Genomic DNA, 16,659 nt, shown 5'->3' on the forward strand with positions numbered 1-16,659 from the left:
GTCAAACTGTTTGAAGATGCCAACTTTCCCTAATAAACATTAGAGTTCTACAGACTCTTCTTGTTTCTTGGAAAAGGTAGTATTGATTGACTGGCCTTCTGTAATCTAAACAGAATTTCTGTTGGAGAAGTGTCCCCTGTTCTACCAGTTCCCGTGTTCCAAGAAATAAAGAATCATATGGTAGGCCTAAATACTAGATACTGAGAGGATACCTCTTCAGAATCATGTATCTTGAAAATAATATGTGCTACTTTATGTGCCTCAGAAAAATCAGCTGTGAAGATTTCTTTAAACTATATCTGGCTTTTTTTCAATATCTGTTGTTTGTGGAGACAGAAATGCATTATACCTGCCACAAAATTCAGACTCAGACAATCTAGAAAGATTTATGGTGTTCCATTAAGGCAGCTATATTCGTTTATCACAGTACCAATTTTCCAATGCACTGCTGTATATTTTTGCTGGCAGTGCTCCTTTGCTTTTACTTACCCCTCTAAAGGTATCCTCTGGAGATTTATTATAGTTCCAAAAGCGAAGCCCTGCAATACTCTCAATTTTATCAAAATGGATTGTGAGCAGATGATCTTCTCCAAAAGAGAATGGAATGAGCCACATATGGTCATCCTCTACTGTGATATTAGTCCCATCTATTAACCTACAAAGAGAAAAATCCATTATCCACAAAAAAGGAAAAGCTTGCTCTTCTCATGAAAATCAGGTACTTTACTAGGTGTTAATTTTTTTCTAGACGTCACTTCCAGCTTCCAAGGTTTATTGTGCCCATGTGCATGCAATTAAAGAGCACAGTAAACATCAAAAATTATACGCAACTGTTGAATTAAAGACAGTGGGAAAAACAGTATTTCCTTTAGTTGGGTCCATTTGAGGAGAAGCAGAAAAATTCTTTTCTTAGGTTTTCCCTGTGTGAATAGGGGCAGGCAGAGGAAAGCTCAACTACCTTTGTGCCCAAATGGCTGAAAGCAGAACTCTAAGGCCCAGACACAATATGACTTGTTAATATAGTTCCACGCCTAAACTACTGTATCTGCAGCGTGTTACTATGTGTTAATCTGTGTGTTACTATGTCAATGCAACTATACTGAATCCAGCAAGGAGCTGGATAACCCAGAGAAGCAGCAGAGTTTGTTCACATACTTCTTCATGTACACAGTTAGGCACATTCCTACCTTTAAGAAAATTTTCTACCGGCATGACAATGTCTTTTCATAAGAGAACAGACTTCAGGCTGACTAGATAAAGTTAATGCCATTATTTCCTCATTTTGGAATTCTGACTTCATCTTATTCTACCACAAAATATGGCATACAAAGAGGAAGTAAAGGAGCATATGAATTAATTGCTCACTGTAATTACTTTTGTACACATAATGGAAGAATGAGCGCCAGACTTGGCAGTTCCTTAAAGAAAAAGATTTGAATAATGACCCTTTCACAGACGAACTTACTAGGGAGCCCCTGAGAGAAGATACATTCCTTGACTTGGTCCTGAATAGTACACAGGACCTATTCCAAATGCTACAGTCGAAGACCAGTGTAGTGTGCTCAAATTCAACATGCTTGCAGAAATATCAAAAGCAAAAAAAACCCCACCCTATTTCTTGTGCCCAAAAAGGTTCTTAGGCAAAAATGATGAAGTATGTTTAAAAAAAAAAAAAAGCAGCAACAAAACAAAATAAAATCATTACACACAGCAGAGAGAATACTAAGGGAAGCACAGACCAAATGTATCCCACTAAGAAAGTGGGATGTTAGAAAGAGGAAGACTTGAAAGATGTTAGAAAGAGGAAGACTTGAAAAATCAAAGTCAGCTTGGCTCAGTGGCAGTATAAAGAAAGTTACTACAAGCCATCTTTCAACAAAAGTCATGACCAAAAAACCTTAAACGGATAGGATCATAAACTCTGGAACGCTAAATGCGTATGCACGGGCCAAAAAAACCCGAGTATGACGGCTAGCAAGCAAAAGGAACCATAAATAAAATTCTTCAAATACATCAGGAGCAGAAAGACTGCCAGAAATTCTGTAGGATCAACAGATGACTACGCTGTAAAAGGAGCATTCAGAGAAGGTAAGACCCCAACAGAAAAGCTAAATGACTTCTTTGCATCTGGGTCCATCATGGTGGGGTCTGGAGAGACTCTACCACCAGAACCTCTTCATCACAGGGGATCTCATGGGAAGGTTTCTTAGATCTTGATGCCTACAGAAGAGATTTTCATACAAATACGCAGAAGAACTGAGGAGTTATATACAAGTAAGCTTGGCATCTGTATTAGATTAGCAGAAATTACAGAGTTAGTGTACATGTAGACAAATACAAGATTCTAAAGAAGACTCAACAAAGTTTGAAAAGAGAAGTCCTGATTCGTAAACTTATTCACAAGACCATAAACATGCCAGAGGACAGGATTACAACTGAAAATACCCTTTAAAATCGAGATATGACTTGGAAACAATAGGATGCAGCTTCCTCTCCAGACCTATACTCTATGATTTCTATACGGCTACCATTTAGGAAGAACAAGTTCATTTGAGGAAGTATACTTGTCAACGAATAAAACTTCATTGGAATTCCAAAAAAAAAGCCGCAGAATTGCCAAAAGAACTGCACCTTTTCTGCAATACCCTAATATATCCTCAGCCTTTGCTAACTTGAAATTTTTTGCTTGAAATTGTCCAAAAATCTTGCACAAATATCACTGCATATGCAGAGACAGATGCTACAGAACACCCACATTTCTGCCTGGAAAGTCCTTTAGCAGAGATACCAACCAGGCATGTTATCATCTCCTGACTCAAACACCATCTTTTGGAAACATCTCATTCATGTTTCTACAACAAGCTGTTCCTGGGTAGCTTGTGAAATCCAGGAATGAGCTGTGATAGTATGAAAATTTATGTTCGCATTAACATGTGTCAACATAATCAAAGCTTATATAATTCTGTCACTTTATAAAGTCTGACGTAAAATGCATCTAAAATTGATAAACTCCAAAACTGCTGGTGGAAACAATAGGCATGAAGAAGAAAAAAAAAAAGAGCCCTGGAGAAAATGCTTGCACAATCCAACTCTTTTGCTACTTACTTTTCTAATGTTCTGGAATCTCCTGTACACTCTGGAAGATCATTTAAGTCTTGGGGTGAAGCAGAAATCTGTTCTGTACTTATTTTTAATGCATGACCATTCTTTCCTATCACTTCAAGTCCTGTCAGTCCAAGGTAATGACAGTCTCCCCAGGTCATGGTAAAATTCAGTTGCAGGCCTATATAAAAGGATATACATATAATATATCTCTATATATACTTAATAGTTTGAAGTAAGAAGTCAATATAAGCATGCATGCAAGCTCTGATGAGTAGCAGTATGTACATTTTGTTTAGATTAAATAACTTTATATGCTGTATTTGGATGCTTCCTGGTCTGCATGCTTACCTTCATGGAATAGCATAGGATCTTCTGTAAATTTGTGTCTGTCCCCTTTAGTAGCCTACCAACATCTTGTCGCTTCTAACTATACAACCCTCGATCAAGCATGTTATCAAGTCTCTCATTACATAGACTGTAGACTGACAGTAATTCAATGATACATTTAAGCAGTTACATGACAGATTTTGTGATTATGCAGAGACAGAGAAGACCTATTAGCCTGAAGTCTACCTATGATATATTGCCAGCTGTGTGACTATCTAGACTCATTGAAATCCAGTCACTCATAAATCCATATATTGTTAGAGAACACCAACTCATAGTTAAACCAAAAACCAAACTTGGTTTACTAATATGTTTAAGTTACTATCTTCACATCAGAACTGGACACATGGAAGTATTTTAATGGAACACCAGTAGTGAAAAGCAGCAATGTTGATTAGTCTGCATGTTCAGAAGATAAATAGGAAAGAAAAATTGGGCAGACAAATGATCGTATGTGTATCTTCAGAACCACCTGTTTCATGCCTTACTGAAAAAATATAAATAGCATATACAGATATAATAAGTAATATTCCAATCTGATCAGGTTCCATAAAAGTCCATCACTGTAAATTAAAAATATCTTTCATTTCACACATTGCAGAAGCCCAGAAATAATCAGGTTGGATAATGTCTAAAGAATGCCCTGTAAAACAAACAAGCATTAAAGCTATTAAGCCATCCAGACCAATTACCTATAAATAGCCATAGCAATTTACACAAGACTAAGTCTTGATATACACATAAATTCACTTGGGTGTAAGATCTCTTTAGCATTTGCACGGACACTAAGAAATAAACAATTCTATTACCTGACAAGTTTGGAGCTATGGCTACATTGATACTAGATGCTATTCCCAAGGCCGTTGCTAAGACTAAACTTGCTTAGTATACAAGCATGAAAGAGTTCTCAGGCAAACCAGAGTATATTTTCAAACAAAAGGGAAAAGATAGGGTGAAGCAGATATCTACACAGGGTTTAGTATCACATTACCATGCCAATGCCTTCACAGAATCTCAGGATGATGGAGAGTGGAAGGGGCCTCTGGAGGTCTCTAGTCCGACTCCCAGCTCAGAGCATGTCCATTAGATCAGGTCTCTCAGGTGCGGAAGTTTGAATGTCTCCAAGGCTGGCAGATTTGCTGTGGCGCTCAAGGATGTAACAATCCTGCGCTCAGGCACAGAGCTTGCGAAACTCAGCATTCCCTTTGCTCGCAGTCCAGAACAAGCAGAGGACTGCTGCAACTGGGACTATCTCAAGGAAACTCTCTACAACTACCTGGAAGGGGGTTGCGGTGAGGTGGGTTTTGGCCTCTTCTCCCAAGTAACAAGCGATAGTGAGAGGAAATGGCCTCAAGTTGCGCCAGGGGAGGTTTAGACTTGATATTAGGAAAAATTTCTTTACTGATCAAACACTGGAAGAGGCTGCCCAGGGAGGTGGTGGAGTCACCATCACTGGAAGTATTCAAAAAAACGTGTGGACGTGGCACTTCAGGATATGGTTTAGGGGGCATGGTGGTGTTGGGTTGGTGGTTGGACTTGATGATCTTGAAGGTCCTTTCCAACCTTAATGATTCTGTGATTCTGTGATTTCAAAACTTCTCTCAATCTCTGCTCCAGTGTTTGCCCTCAGGGTGAAAAAGATTTCCTAATATCTAGTTCCAAATACTTATCTCCTACCTAGTTGTTTCTGCTGCCTCTCAATCCAGCTCTATGTCCCTCCCTGAGAACAGCCTGGATCTGTCCACTCTATGCCCACCTGATAGCTTCACCTCCCCTTCACCTTCTCTTCTCCAGGATGAACAAACCAGCCCAGCTCTCTCAGGCTTTTCTCACATGTCAGGTACTCCAGCTGCCTGACCATCTTGGTCACTCTCCTCCACTGGACTTGCTCCAGGATGTCAATTTTCTTCTTGTCCTAGGGAGCTCCATACTAACACAGTATTCCAAATACAGGCTCACAAGTGTTGAATACAGGGAAAGAATCCCTTTCCTTGCCCTTCTGGCTGCACTCATATCTTTACATTCCAGGAGGCAGCTGGCTGCCTTTGCTGCAAGGCTGCACTGCTCACTCTTGTTCAACTTGTGGTTGTACAAGGACTTCAGGCCCTCCAGTGCAAAGCCGCTTTCTTAGCCAGCTGGCCCGCAGCCTGTCCTGTGGCCACTCCCCACACACTGGCCTTTGCATTTGCCCTGAACTTCATGAGGTTACATGAGATAACATCATAAGGTTACCATTTCTCCAGCCTGTTGAGGTCCCTCTGAAGAACAGCCTTGCCCTCCAGCATATCAACCGCTCCCCTCTGGTATCATCCACAACCTTGCTGAGATTGCACTTTATCCCATAATCCAAGCTTTTTAAAAAAAAGACATTAATCAGTGTAGACTACAGTATTGACCACTGAGAGAAACCTCTAGTAACTAGCCACTAGCCGGACTTTGTATCAGTCATCATCACACTTTGAGGCACTATTTCTCCTTGACATCATGACTGGTAGGAGGATGACAAAGATGAAAACTACCTACAACAGGTCAAGGATACAAATGCTCAGTGACTCCATGCACTAGATGAAAAAGCCAGTACTGATCCTAAGTTTTCCATAATTCCCAGTAATTTCCCAAAATGAGAAGAAGCAAGAGGACTCTCACTCCAGGTCTAAGGGATCACCCAAAAGCACAAAGAGAACAAGGAACAACATACACAGGCAGGACAGGGTATACAGAAATCATTGGCAAAAATGAAGCTGTAGCTTCTAGTTGTTTTTCTGCATTTGTGCAAGGTTATTTACAAAGATAGTCTTTTGTAGCAATCAATGGCAATTTTTTTCTCTGTAAGACACTAAATTGGAGTTTCTTTTGCATTTTATAAGACATGGAAAGCCTCTCTTAAATACAACTAGCTTTCTCCAGCTCTTTCCCGGCAAGAACTCATGGAAATAAGGACGTCTTTGTCTGGTACAGACAAGTTAGTTCAATCAGATGATTAACAATATCTTGTCAGTGTGAGAGACTGCATCTGCTCTGAATCACACCCTCACTATCTTTTTCACCCACGTTGAGAAATGGGAAGAGGGAAAGGCATCTTAAGTTCACAGATATGAATTAATCATATACATGTCCACAGATAAAGTTCACAGATGCAGATATAGTTCATAGGTCATAGATCACAGATCACAGGTATAGTTTACAGATCTGTGGCTGAATAAGCCACAGCATTGTGTGTATTTTCAGAGAACACATCACAGCTTGCTAAAGATTTTATGCCAGGCACAAGAACCTAATTTCTCTTGTGCTGGTCAAAGGACCAGGAACTGATACTGAAACTTCTGGGTTTTCCAAAGCTCTGGAAAATAATTTAAAGGGCCACAGAGGTTATTTTTGTACGGGATAAAGAAACAGGTATTTTAGGTATGGATGTAGCAGTCTGGTCTAGCTTTACGGGTTTCGATTGTCAATCTGATCTGAGAAATTCAGTCAGTCTACATAAATACATAGGACTGGGAGAGAATTACTGGGTAATGGACACAGGTATTACAAATCCCATTTAGGGACTAGGCAAATGGCTAGTGTTATTTTTCTGAGATTAAAAGCCAACTGTTACAGTACAATGTTCTAAATGCCACAGTAAACAAAGCTTCTGCCTTAAATATTCAATTACTCTTCTTATTCCAGACCTGACATCTGTCACAAAGTTCTGTACAGCTCTGACAAATCAGATCCTCCTTGATAACACGTTAGGGGACAGGGTGGTTAAGCAAGAAGTAAATGTAAGAACTTACATTTTCCAATAAATATTCCTGATTCCTTGGGTATACCTTCAGAGAGAGGGTCTGGCTCTTGAACCTACGAAGTAAACCAACAGGTGCAATGAATATGCATATCATATATACATTACAGACATATTGTTTACAAAGTGATTTTTTTTTGGTGGGGATTTTTGTCTGTTTCTTTGTTTTCATTTTTTTTTACATGCCACTGTTTGTATATCCATCTCCCCTTTGCCCCACTACCCAGGCTGTCCTGCAAACAATAGAAAACATGCCCCAAAATGTAGAAAATCATATGGATCCTCAGAAAGACAAGATGCTTAGGGCTTTTTTTTGTTAATGCATATAGGAGTGTTACTGGGAGACTCCCTAGTGTGGGCTACCTATTCTCAAAGAGGCTGAAATTCTTAAGTCACTCTTATTTACCTGCAGACTGCCATTAGCAAATAAAATATGCTGTATTTGCAACACGTTGCAAATATGTTGCAGAGACAAGAAATCTGGAGGAAGGAAGTTAAGATCTCAGAGAGTGCCACCACAATTTCTTCTCAAGAATCAAAGGTTAGAATAAACAAGAAAACTTGTCCAAAAGCTTGTTTTTGTACTCATTAATAATATTCAACATAGCAAACCAGAAAGTGAATAGACGGATGACAAAATTTGCTGATCATACTGAGGCAGTTAGGGTAGTAAAGAAAAAGGAAAACTGCAAAGGGTGGCAGATGGAGTTCATTTGATTGAGTGAGCATGATATAAATGACTGATTATGTTCATTGTAGGTAAAGGTAAAAATGCTGCACATGAGGAAAGCAATCCTAACTTTTCATCGACAGTATTGGACTCCAAACAAAATAACAGCAGATTAGAATGAAATCTTGGCATTATGGTAAGTAGTTCTACAAAAACATCAGCTCAATCCTCATTAGTAGTCAAAAAGCCAAACAGGAAATTAGAAGTCCAGACCCACTCTGTATAGTTTCATTCATCGTTAGAAGTAGACTTCCTGTCATCCAGAATCCATCACATGGACCTACATTGTGCCTAAACAAAATAAAAGACTTGTCAACGCTTTTCTCCTACTGTTATATTAGATCTCTGCAGTATAATCACTGACATCCCGGATCTTATATGTGTATGTTCCCAGGCTGCAATATACTTCCTGTAGCAGCAAATGTCCTTGTGGTAATTAAGTAGGTAAAACTGAACAAGAACTGTGCACTGAAATAAACACACACAGATAACCTAGAGAAGATAGAAAATTGGAGGTACCTTTCTCATAAAACAGTGCCTCTACCTGTGATGTCTGATGCTTTTTTCTCAGAACAACTTTCAAAGATCATCCTGGGAATTAAAATTTGCAACTCGACTGAATATCAAAACCTATGGATGCAATAAAGCTGCTGGTTTTACAGAATGCTGGCCATAAACCATTTGTGCCAAGCCACCTTATCACCTCTTTTCTCCCTCTTCTCCTTTCTTGGCTACTCAGATCTCTTCATTCCACTGGTGCCCACTATCTTTTCTTTCAGATATGGCCTCATTTTCTGCTATTTCAACTACTTCTGCTTGCAAACATTGTCCTACCTGTGTTCTTAGATCTGACAAAATATGACCATAGTACAGGAGTTATTGGAAAAGCAATACACAGTAGAAAGTATGCTCCTAGCATAGCACCTTCCGTGTGAGGAATAGCTAAAGTAGGACTAACCATTCTGGAAAAGAGAGATTTAGAAGAGATTGTAACCGAGGGACATAAACCTCTCGAGCGGCTTGAAGAAGGGAATAGGGAATAATTGTCTAGTTTCTTCCAACACAGAAACTAGAGGACATTAAATGAACCGAGAGACAAACAGAAATAGGTTCTTTGTGCTAGGCAAGTTAAGCTGGGAAACTTACCACTGAGCATTGTAAGTTGTAAAAGTACACGTGAGTTCAAAAACCTAGTGGATGAATTAACGCAATAAAAATCCATGGCAGGTTACTAAACACAAAGCTTAAGTCAAAAAGTCCTTGTGAGACAAATTTCTAAGGGCTGGATGAGTGTTTCAGAGAAACACCACTGCGTGTTTGCTCTATTCTTACATTCTCCCTAGGGATCCACTATTGGCCATAGTCAGGGTTGGGTCAAGTGCGCTAGTAACAGGTCTGACCTGCTGTAAAAGTTGACATGTTAAGGATCACTAAATTCATGGGAAAGTCAGATGACCATGGATAATATTGACAAGAAAGTAAGACAATTCCATAAGAGCTTTTGAAAAGTTCAGTAGTCAGCACAGCAAAACACTGTTTCATTCACTGAACAGGAAAAAAGGGTGAATGATCAACAGGGAGAGACTGTTCAAACCCAATACTAATCCAAATGACAACGTTATGCTAGGGAAGACAAATTGTCTAGTACATCTGTATCATTCTGATAGCATAAGCATCCATCTACAAAATCTTGATGGTACCAGCAAATACAGAATGACAGGGAGATCAATGGCTCAGTCACAATAGCTTTTGTTATTCCATTGCTGATACAGCGTGTTTCAGGGTTACAAAAGGAGTATGAAGAGTATCACAGATGAACAGCAAAATAAAAGGCAGAGGCTCCGAGTGAGGACCAGAGAGTCCAGGTCTAGGCTTCTGCAATGGAAGAGGTCCTGGTGAATGCTCACAATAAACAAGTGACCAAAAAAAGAAAGGTGAACTCCAATTTGTGTTCATGAAATCTTGCACTGCGTAAGGTGTCTGAACAATTTTAAGATAATGCAAGCAAAGATGGTACCAAAATTACCGTTGCCAGTGTTAACTAGCACTGCAGAAGTCAAAGCGTGATCTTAACAGCAAGATCAAACTCCAATGTCATGACATTTCCCTTTGTCTTACAAGCCACCAGGAGAAGAGGACAAGACAGAACAGGAAGGCCTGACAGCAGCACAAGGCTCATCAAGAACCATATATGACTGGGAGCATGTTAGCTGAACCAGCTGGAGTTAGGATTGATTCAGCTTTGGATCTACTCACAGACTTACAAGTAAGAATGTGTCCCCTGGAAAAAGATATTCTCACCGAAGCATCAGTAGGTGCTCATGAAGATTCTAAGAAGGTAGAAGATTTGATGTAAATCAGGTCAAAGACTGCCCCACATCATCTTGAGCAGAAAATCTTGCAGAATCTTTGCTCAGACACTGGACTGTTGGGCTGGAGTGGTATGAGGCAAGACTCCAGTGCTTGAAAATACGGCCTTCCTCTAAGTAGTAAAATACCTACTCTATGGAATAGTAAAGGGACATTTTTATGCTTTAAAATGCACACAGACCTACAGAGATGCTAGTCAAAAAAGGAAAGAGACAAAAATAAGGGGAGGGTCGTAAGGAGAATATCCTTCTCACATAAGATACTTAATTTGTGGAGGAAGAAACAAGCAAGAGTATACTCTGTATGTAAAATACGGAAAAATCTTTGGTTTGGAGTGACAGGTAGCACAGCTACTCATTACATGAATAACTGTATGGTAAAAAACACAGACAGTGGCATAAATCTTCAGGAATACCTAAATCAAAAAGAGCTCCCTTTAATCTCTGTCCAAGTAAGTAAAGGAAAAAATATATATACAAGCCAGTATCGCCTTCCTTTTAGTCTTATTAATTAATCAGGGAAACCAAAATTTGGAGGACCTTTTGGGCTTAAAAAATAGCATGAATTATTGAGTGGGTGAAAAAAGTCTTCAAAATATACAGGTAACTGTATTAGTTCTTCTGCAGAGCTTTACTCCATCATGGAAATCAGTGTCTCCCACTTCCATATCATGTTCCAGTAAGACATCTACAGAGCGTTCTGATCATAGAGGCCCCTACCTGTTGATCCTCTGTTCTTAACCCCGCTTGTGTAAAAGGTCTTTCATCTCCCTCCCTATCAGCAGTTGTTGGTCTCTTTAGTTCTTCCTCGTATCTCAGGGAGCTGGCATGTTCCATTTCCCCATCATATGTCTCATCATAGCAGTATATAGCTTCAAGAATATCATCATCAGTAGTGAACAATATAGTATCCCCAAAGTGCTCTGGAGCTGAAGGCAACATACAGAATTAAATGGAGAAACCATAAAAGAATATATAGAGTGATAAAAATTATTTTCGGTCTTTCTTTACATTTAATTTCCAGTACTGTTTAAAGATAATACATAGTAAATTGATACTGACTACTGATATAATTAATACGTTCATTCTCAAACTTATACTGCACAGCAGAACAACATAGAGAACTCAAGTCAAATTTCAAATATATATAAAAGAAAATAGGAAAAAAGCTTCTCCATCACCTTTTCCAAAAGACTGTATCTGTGAAAACAAGTAAAAATCTTTTTACTTTTAAATGTCTAGTGACTATCTGATGTTATTGAAATACGGTCTTGTTGCTAAGACATCATTAAGAACAGAGATTAGCTCTTCATGCTACTAAAATTCACAATAACATTGAAGAATGCATTAGTGGGTTTTGCATTGCATTTTGAAATTAAAAGGGCTAAATACTACATAAAGACGTAGCTTGCTTTGAAGTGGAAAGTGATAACAAACAAGCTAAATGTATTTGTTTCTATTGCATTGCTGTTTCCACAAAGAAAATAAGAAATGACAGCATACCTCCAGACAAGGTTCCTGAAGCTTTCGCAATTTCTCCTTTAAAGATGCATTGTTCATCTAACACCATTATAATGTCTTTCACACCTCTGAAAGAGTGTATGCGAGATTTATTATAATTCCAAATCCTAATCATAGCTACTTGACAGGGATTCACAAAGTCAATAAAGATAAAGTGAGGTTTTCCAGGGGTAAATGGTGCTAGCCAGAGATGCATATCATCTTGCGTCCGATTTACTCCATCAATTACATTGGTTATTATTCTGGGATCGTTGCCATACGCTGGTAAAATATTTATATCAGGTGGTTCAGCTGTTATTTTTGAAAACTGAACAGGCTCTCCTTTAGAACTGAAAACTTCAATTCCATTAAGACCAACATAATGTCTGTCTCCCCATGTTGTTTGAATGTCTATCACTAAGTGCTGTCCATAAGGTAAAACAGGGATTTTAAAATCATTTCCATCATGTGCATCCACAGAATTTTCTTCTTCTTGCTGTTTTGGTAGCGGTTGTAGTCCCTCTTTTCTCATTTGCTGATATTCTCCAGGCCGGTTGATCTTCTGTTGATGGAGAAACTCATCAAAGATATCCCCTTGAAAATCCATGTTAGAGATTCGGCCACGATGGGAATAATTAAACTTTACCAAGGAATTCCAGGACTCCTGCAAAGTGTGTTCTTGTTCATTGTGCCACTTTGCTCTAGAGGTTGCTGTGTCCTTGATAGAAAAGTCTTCATCTGAAAACAACATTACATAGGCATTTAATGCAGAAACAGGACTTGAAGCAAACCAGTAAAACGTGTACTTTCCAGAATTATGCTGGTCATATTCATGTTCCCTTACTGTGAAATTTTGTTACGTTGGCACTTTTATATTGACTCCCTAAAATGAAGGCTACATGTCCCAAATTCCCTTCCCCATTTAGGCATAACAGAAGCAATCACTTTTAAATATTGAAGAGCAAAGCACATGTCAAAATACAAAAATGCAACTAAGTTTAAGACTGCAAATTCTTGACTCAACACTTACAGAAACAAGGATTTTGCCCATTGGACAAAATCTGCCCAGGACAGATATTTATTTTGTGGCTGTCACAATAGTTTCAAACATCTGTCTGCTTTTCTGCAGAAGATCTTTCATACAGTTGGAAATGGCTGAACTGGTTAAGTTTCTAAAGCATTACAGAGAAAAGCTAGTGCTTCCTGTCAAACTCAGCCACATGTATATACAGGAAAGTGGTGAGAAAAGAAGTAGGTTCAGCACAGAAGGAGGATGAGGTGAGTGTTGCATTCTATGCAGGTAATGTCCAAACATTTTTTTCACTTTTCAGCAAGCGTGAGATGCAGAAGGGAGATAATGACAAAGTATCTAATGGGAATGTAGTGGGGGCAGGACATTAGAGCGGCAGAGTGGGAGCAAAGCAGGCTCTCCTTGTGACTGCACTGCGCAGATGCTTAATCTCCATCTCAAAACAATTGAGAGCAGATAATAACAAAGATTTTCAATAAAGCTGTCACTTACGTATTTTCTTCAAATAAATGAAGAAAAGCAAGTGGAGTACTAAACAATTACAGGCCCATGGGCTAGATTTTAATTCTGTACAATGTCCTTGAGTGGATACTAAAAGAAATGGTTATTAAGAATAAATGCCAATTGTAGTAAAATGCAAAATAATGTTTTCCCAAAAGACTGCTCAAGACTAACTTTTAACTTTGTTTTTGGAAACACTGCGAAAGAGGCAATGTTCCTAACCTGTCTATGGCCAATAATCATTTACACTGGGGACAAGTGAGATAAAAATAAGAATTTTAAAGCAGACGGGAAACTGCCTGAAAAAGGGTTGTCTACCAGAATGAAAGGCTGGAGATCAACCTGGCCTTTCCTTCTTAGCCCACCAGGGAAACACAGAGAGGAAGCAAAGGTACATATTTCAGAGCACATTGTTCATTTGGAAGCCACTTTCTTGTACAACTCGTTGGCATATGGATACTCACGGGGTGGGTGATCCCAAACTGTACTTCCCAGAGCCTTACAATTTCCCTGAAGAAGATACTGTATTTATATTTACCATTTTAAAATGTCAAAGCTTGAAAATTTCACGATTAGCATGTACAGAAAAGTATCTGACATCCATTAGCTTTCCTTGTTTTGGAGATTTTTCCCCTTTTTTTTCCTTTACTTTTTCTAAAATGTTAAATACTCCAAGCAGTACAGAGATTACAGCTCTGAAGCTCTTTTACAGCAGTTCAATAGGAGTGATTTTCAATGTGAGGTTAGCAGGTTTGTTAGCTACATTAAGGATTGACAACTGGAGAAGTGGAGCTCTGAAAGGAGAACTGAGAATAGCCAGAAAGCAGAGGTCAATGGCTGAAGGCTTACAGGGTTTGGCCTTTTTTTAGAATCTAAAATGTATTCTTTTTATTGGAGCCATGTGAACAATAAACTCTGCATGTAGATAAAGAGTATCCCACCTGCAGATGTCACAGATGCATTCCCAGCCTTCTGCATGCTTGAGAGGATTGTATGATGGATGCTATCCCAGAGTCCAGAAACAATGACACCTCAAACGTGCACCTCTCCTGTGGGTTTAGGAGGTGTATCTTGAAGCACCAAGTCCCTTGTGCTGCTTCTGATGGCAACACACACCATACAATTCCTCTCAAAACTTTAGTAAACTGCATTTTGGAGTAACACTAGCTTGAAAAAAATACCTTTCTTCCCCCTCTGTTGTGTTAATCTCATTTTTACTCCCTGCAGTTATAAATAGCAATCATATTTCCATGCTGCAATCACATGCTTCATTTCCCAAATCATTCTAAAAGCTCTCTGCTCTATCTGTTCCACTTTGTAATCAGCTTTCCTGAAAATGGATGATCAGAACCGCAGTTTTCCAATGACGTCTCACGAGTGCCTGTGTTGAGATATTAACATTTCCCTAACTAACAGAAATGCCTCTGCTGATATATCCTTGGAGCGCATTGCTATAATCACGCTTGCGTCACACTAGCGTTTCATAGTCAATCTGCGATCAACTACTCAACCAAGATCCTTCTCTTCCTCGGTCATTTGCAATTGATGATTACTCAGCTTACAACTTAATTTTTTGTTATTAGTCCCCAAATGACCTTGCAAGCAGTATTACTGAATTGCATTCCATTGCTATTACTCCAGTCCTCAAGTTCATCTTTCTGTGCACTTCTTCAATCTTCTTAACTCATAATAACCCAAATTATAAGTTATTGCAAATTTTATCAGCATACTTCCATCATTTCCTTTGTACATTAAACCAGTTCTCAAAGAAAAATTGTATGTTTTTATAGCAACATTAACTCGAGCAAGTATGCATGTACACGCTACTTCTAATTTCTGTTGTTCTCGTTACTGTTCATTTAATGACCAACGACGTGCTGTGACATTGCATATGAGCTTGTGCAGCCTCTCCTTTGTCACATACTGCTATTGGGAAACTGCAGTTCCCCTAGCCCCGTACCAATTAAAATTCACCACTTTTAGGGAAACACTTAAAACTGTTTCCCTGTTGTTAATGCTCACTCAGCTCCACTTTGAAGATGGCTTTACCCTGCACAGTACAGTACAGAGAGAACAAAAGCTGGTAGATAGCATGCAATTTTCCCAGGGACAAACACTTATCGGGAGTTTTAAGCAGCAGATGACAAAACCTGCTCTGAGCAAAATTGGAGGACATTATAATTAGAATCGTAATAAACTTCATCTTATAGTTTACATTAAAACTCCTAAATTGTTACCATTTTTACAACTGAACAGGAATTACTAAGGTGGGATTTATTTACAGTTTCCATAATGTTGAAAAGTTTTTAATCTAACAGAGATACTGTAAAACGTGTGAAACAGCAAACGGGCTGTGGTGAATGTGTAGGTGAAGGGACGATGGCAGTTATTCCAACTACTTCTATACGTTTTTCATCTTTGAGATATAATTTCAGATATATATAAAGAATTGCAATTTTCTCCACAGAGGGGCAGAGAAGGAAAAATTTAGACATTCCAAGTTTAGAAAACAACATTTTCCTCACCTTTGTCCGAAAAATGAATGCAGTATCTGCTGTAGAATTTGAACTGGCATTCCTGCATTTAGGCATACTTCCTGTCCATTATGACCATAAATTTAATGTAAACACCCAAATACAATATACAACAAGGTACACTTTCATATAAATTGTTCTGATGGTTAATTATACTAAATCACCCCCAAGATTTCAATTTGTACTTTTGTAACCTCTTCTTCCAATTGTTTTGGCCTTCTTGTCCTTATTCTGCCAGGCTCTCTTCATTTGAGACAAGTTATTGAATGCTGAAGAATTAAAGAATGCCAAAGAAGGGGTATGAAGGGTCCAAAGAAAGAGTCAGTGACACATGGCTTGTAACTGAAAAGTGGAGATGAAATGTATCTCATGTAATTTAGACTTGTTAAGCACAAAAAAATTACCTCCCATGCCCAGAAAATTTCTTAGCCTTAGATTGCTGGAGGCTGGGAGAGAACAGGCACTTCAGAACTTGCCTAATTCTCAAATCCTTCCCTAGAGACATACTGTTGGCTACTGCCAGAGGCAGAAAACAGCTACACAAATCTGGATATCCCACCTCCAACAGGATCCAAGCAAACTAAAAAAGGTTTGCAGAAGGATGACAAGGATAAACAAAAGCATGGACCAGGTAACAGCTAAATTTACTAGAAAACATTCATAAATGAGCAGAGGTCTCTGAGGGAGAGGTTTGGAAGACATACGTAATGTCGTGAGCA

General features: G+C 38.8%; 1 protein-coding gene across 1 annotated transcript in view; it reads right to left on the reverse strand.

The window, feature by feature from the left end:
* KATNIP (katanin interacting protein) overlaps nt 1-16,659 on the reverse strand; it is a gene marked incomplete at its 5' end in the record, with an annotated part of 62,826 nt that overhangs the window by 15,611 nt on the left and 30,556 nt on the right. The window contains 5 exons of the mRNA XM_082006503.1: nt 490-655; nt 3,106-3,283; nt 7,269-7,332; nt 11,096-11,304; nt 11,879-12,613. Coding sequence (XP_081862629.1) covers nt 490-655; nt 3,106-3,283; nt 7,269-7,332; nt 11,096-11,304; nt 11,879-12,613 — 1,352 coding nt within the window. The remainder of the gene's footprint in view (nt 1-489; nt 656-3,105; nt 3,284-7,268; nt 7,333-11,095; nt 11,305-11,878; nt 12,614-16,659) is intronic.

Source organism: Phaethon aethereus (assembly GCF_964289735.1).
Source record: "Phaethon aethereus genome assembly, chromosome: 15".
Lineage (NCBI taxonomy): Eukaryota > Metazoa > Chordata > Aves > Phaethontiformes > Phaethontidae > Phaethon > Phaethon aethereus.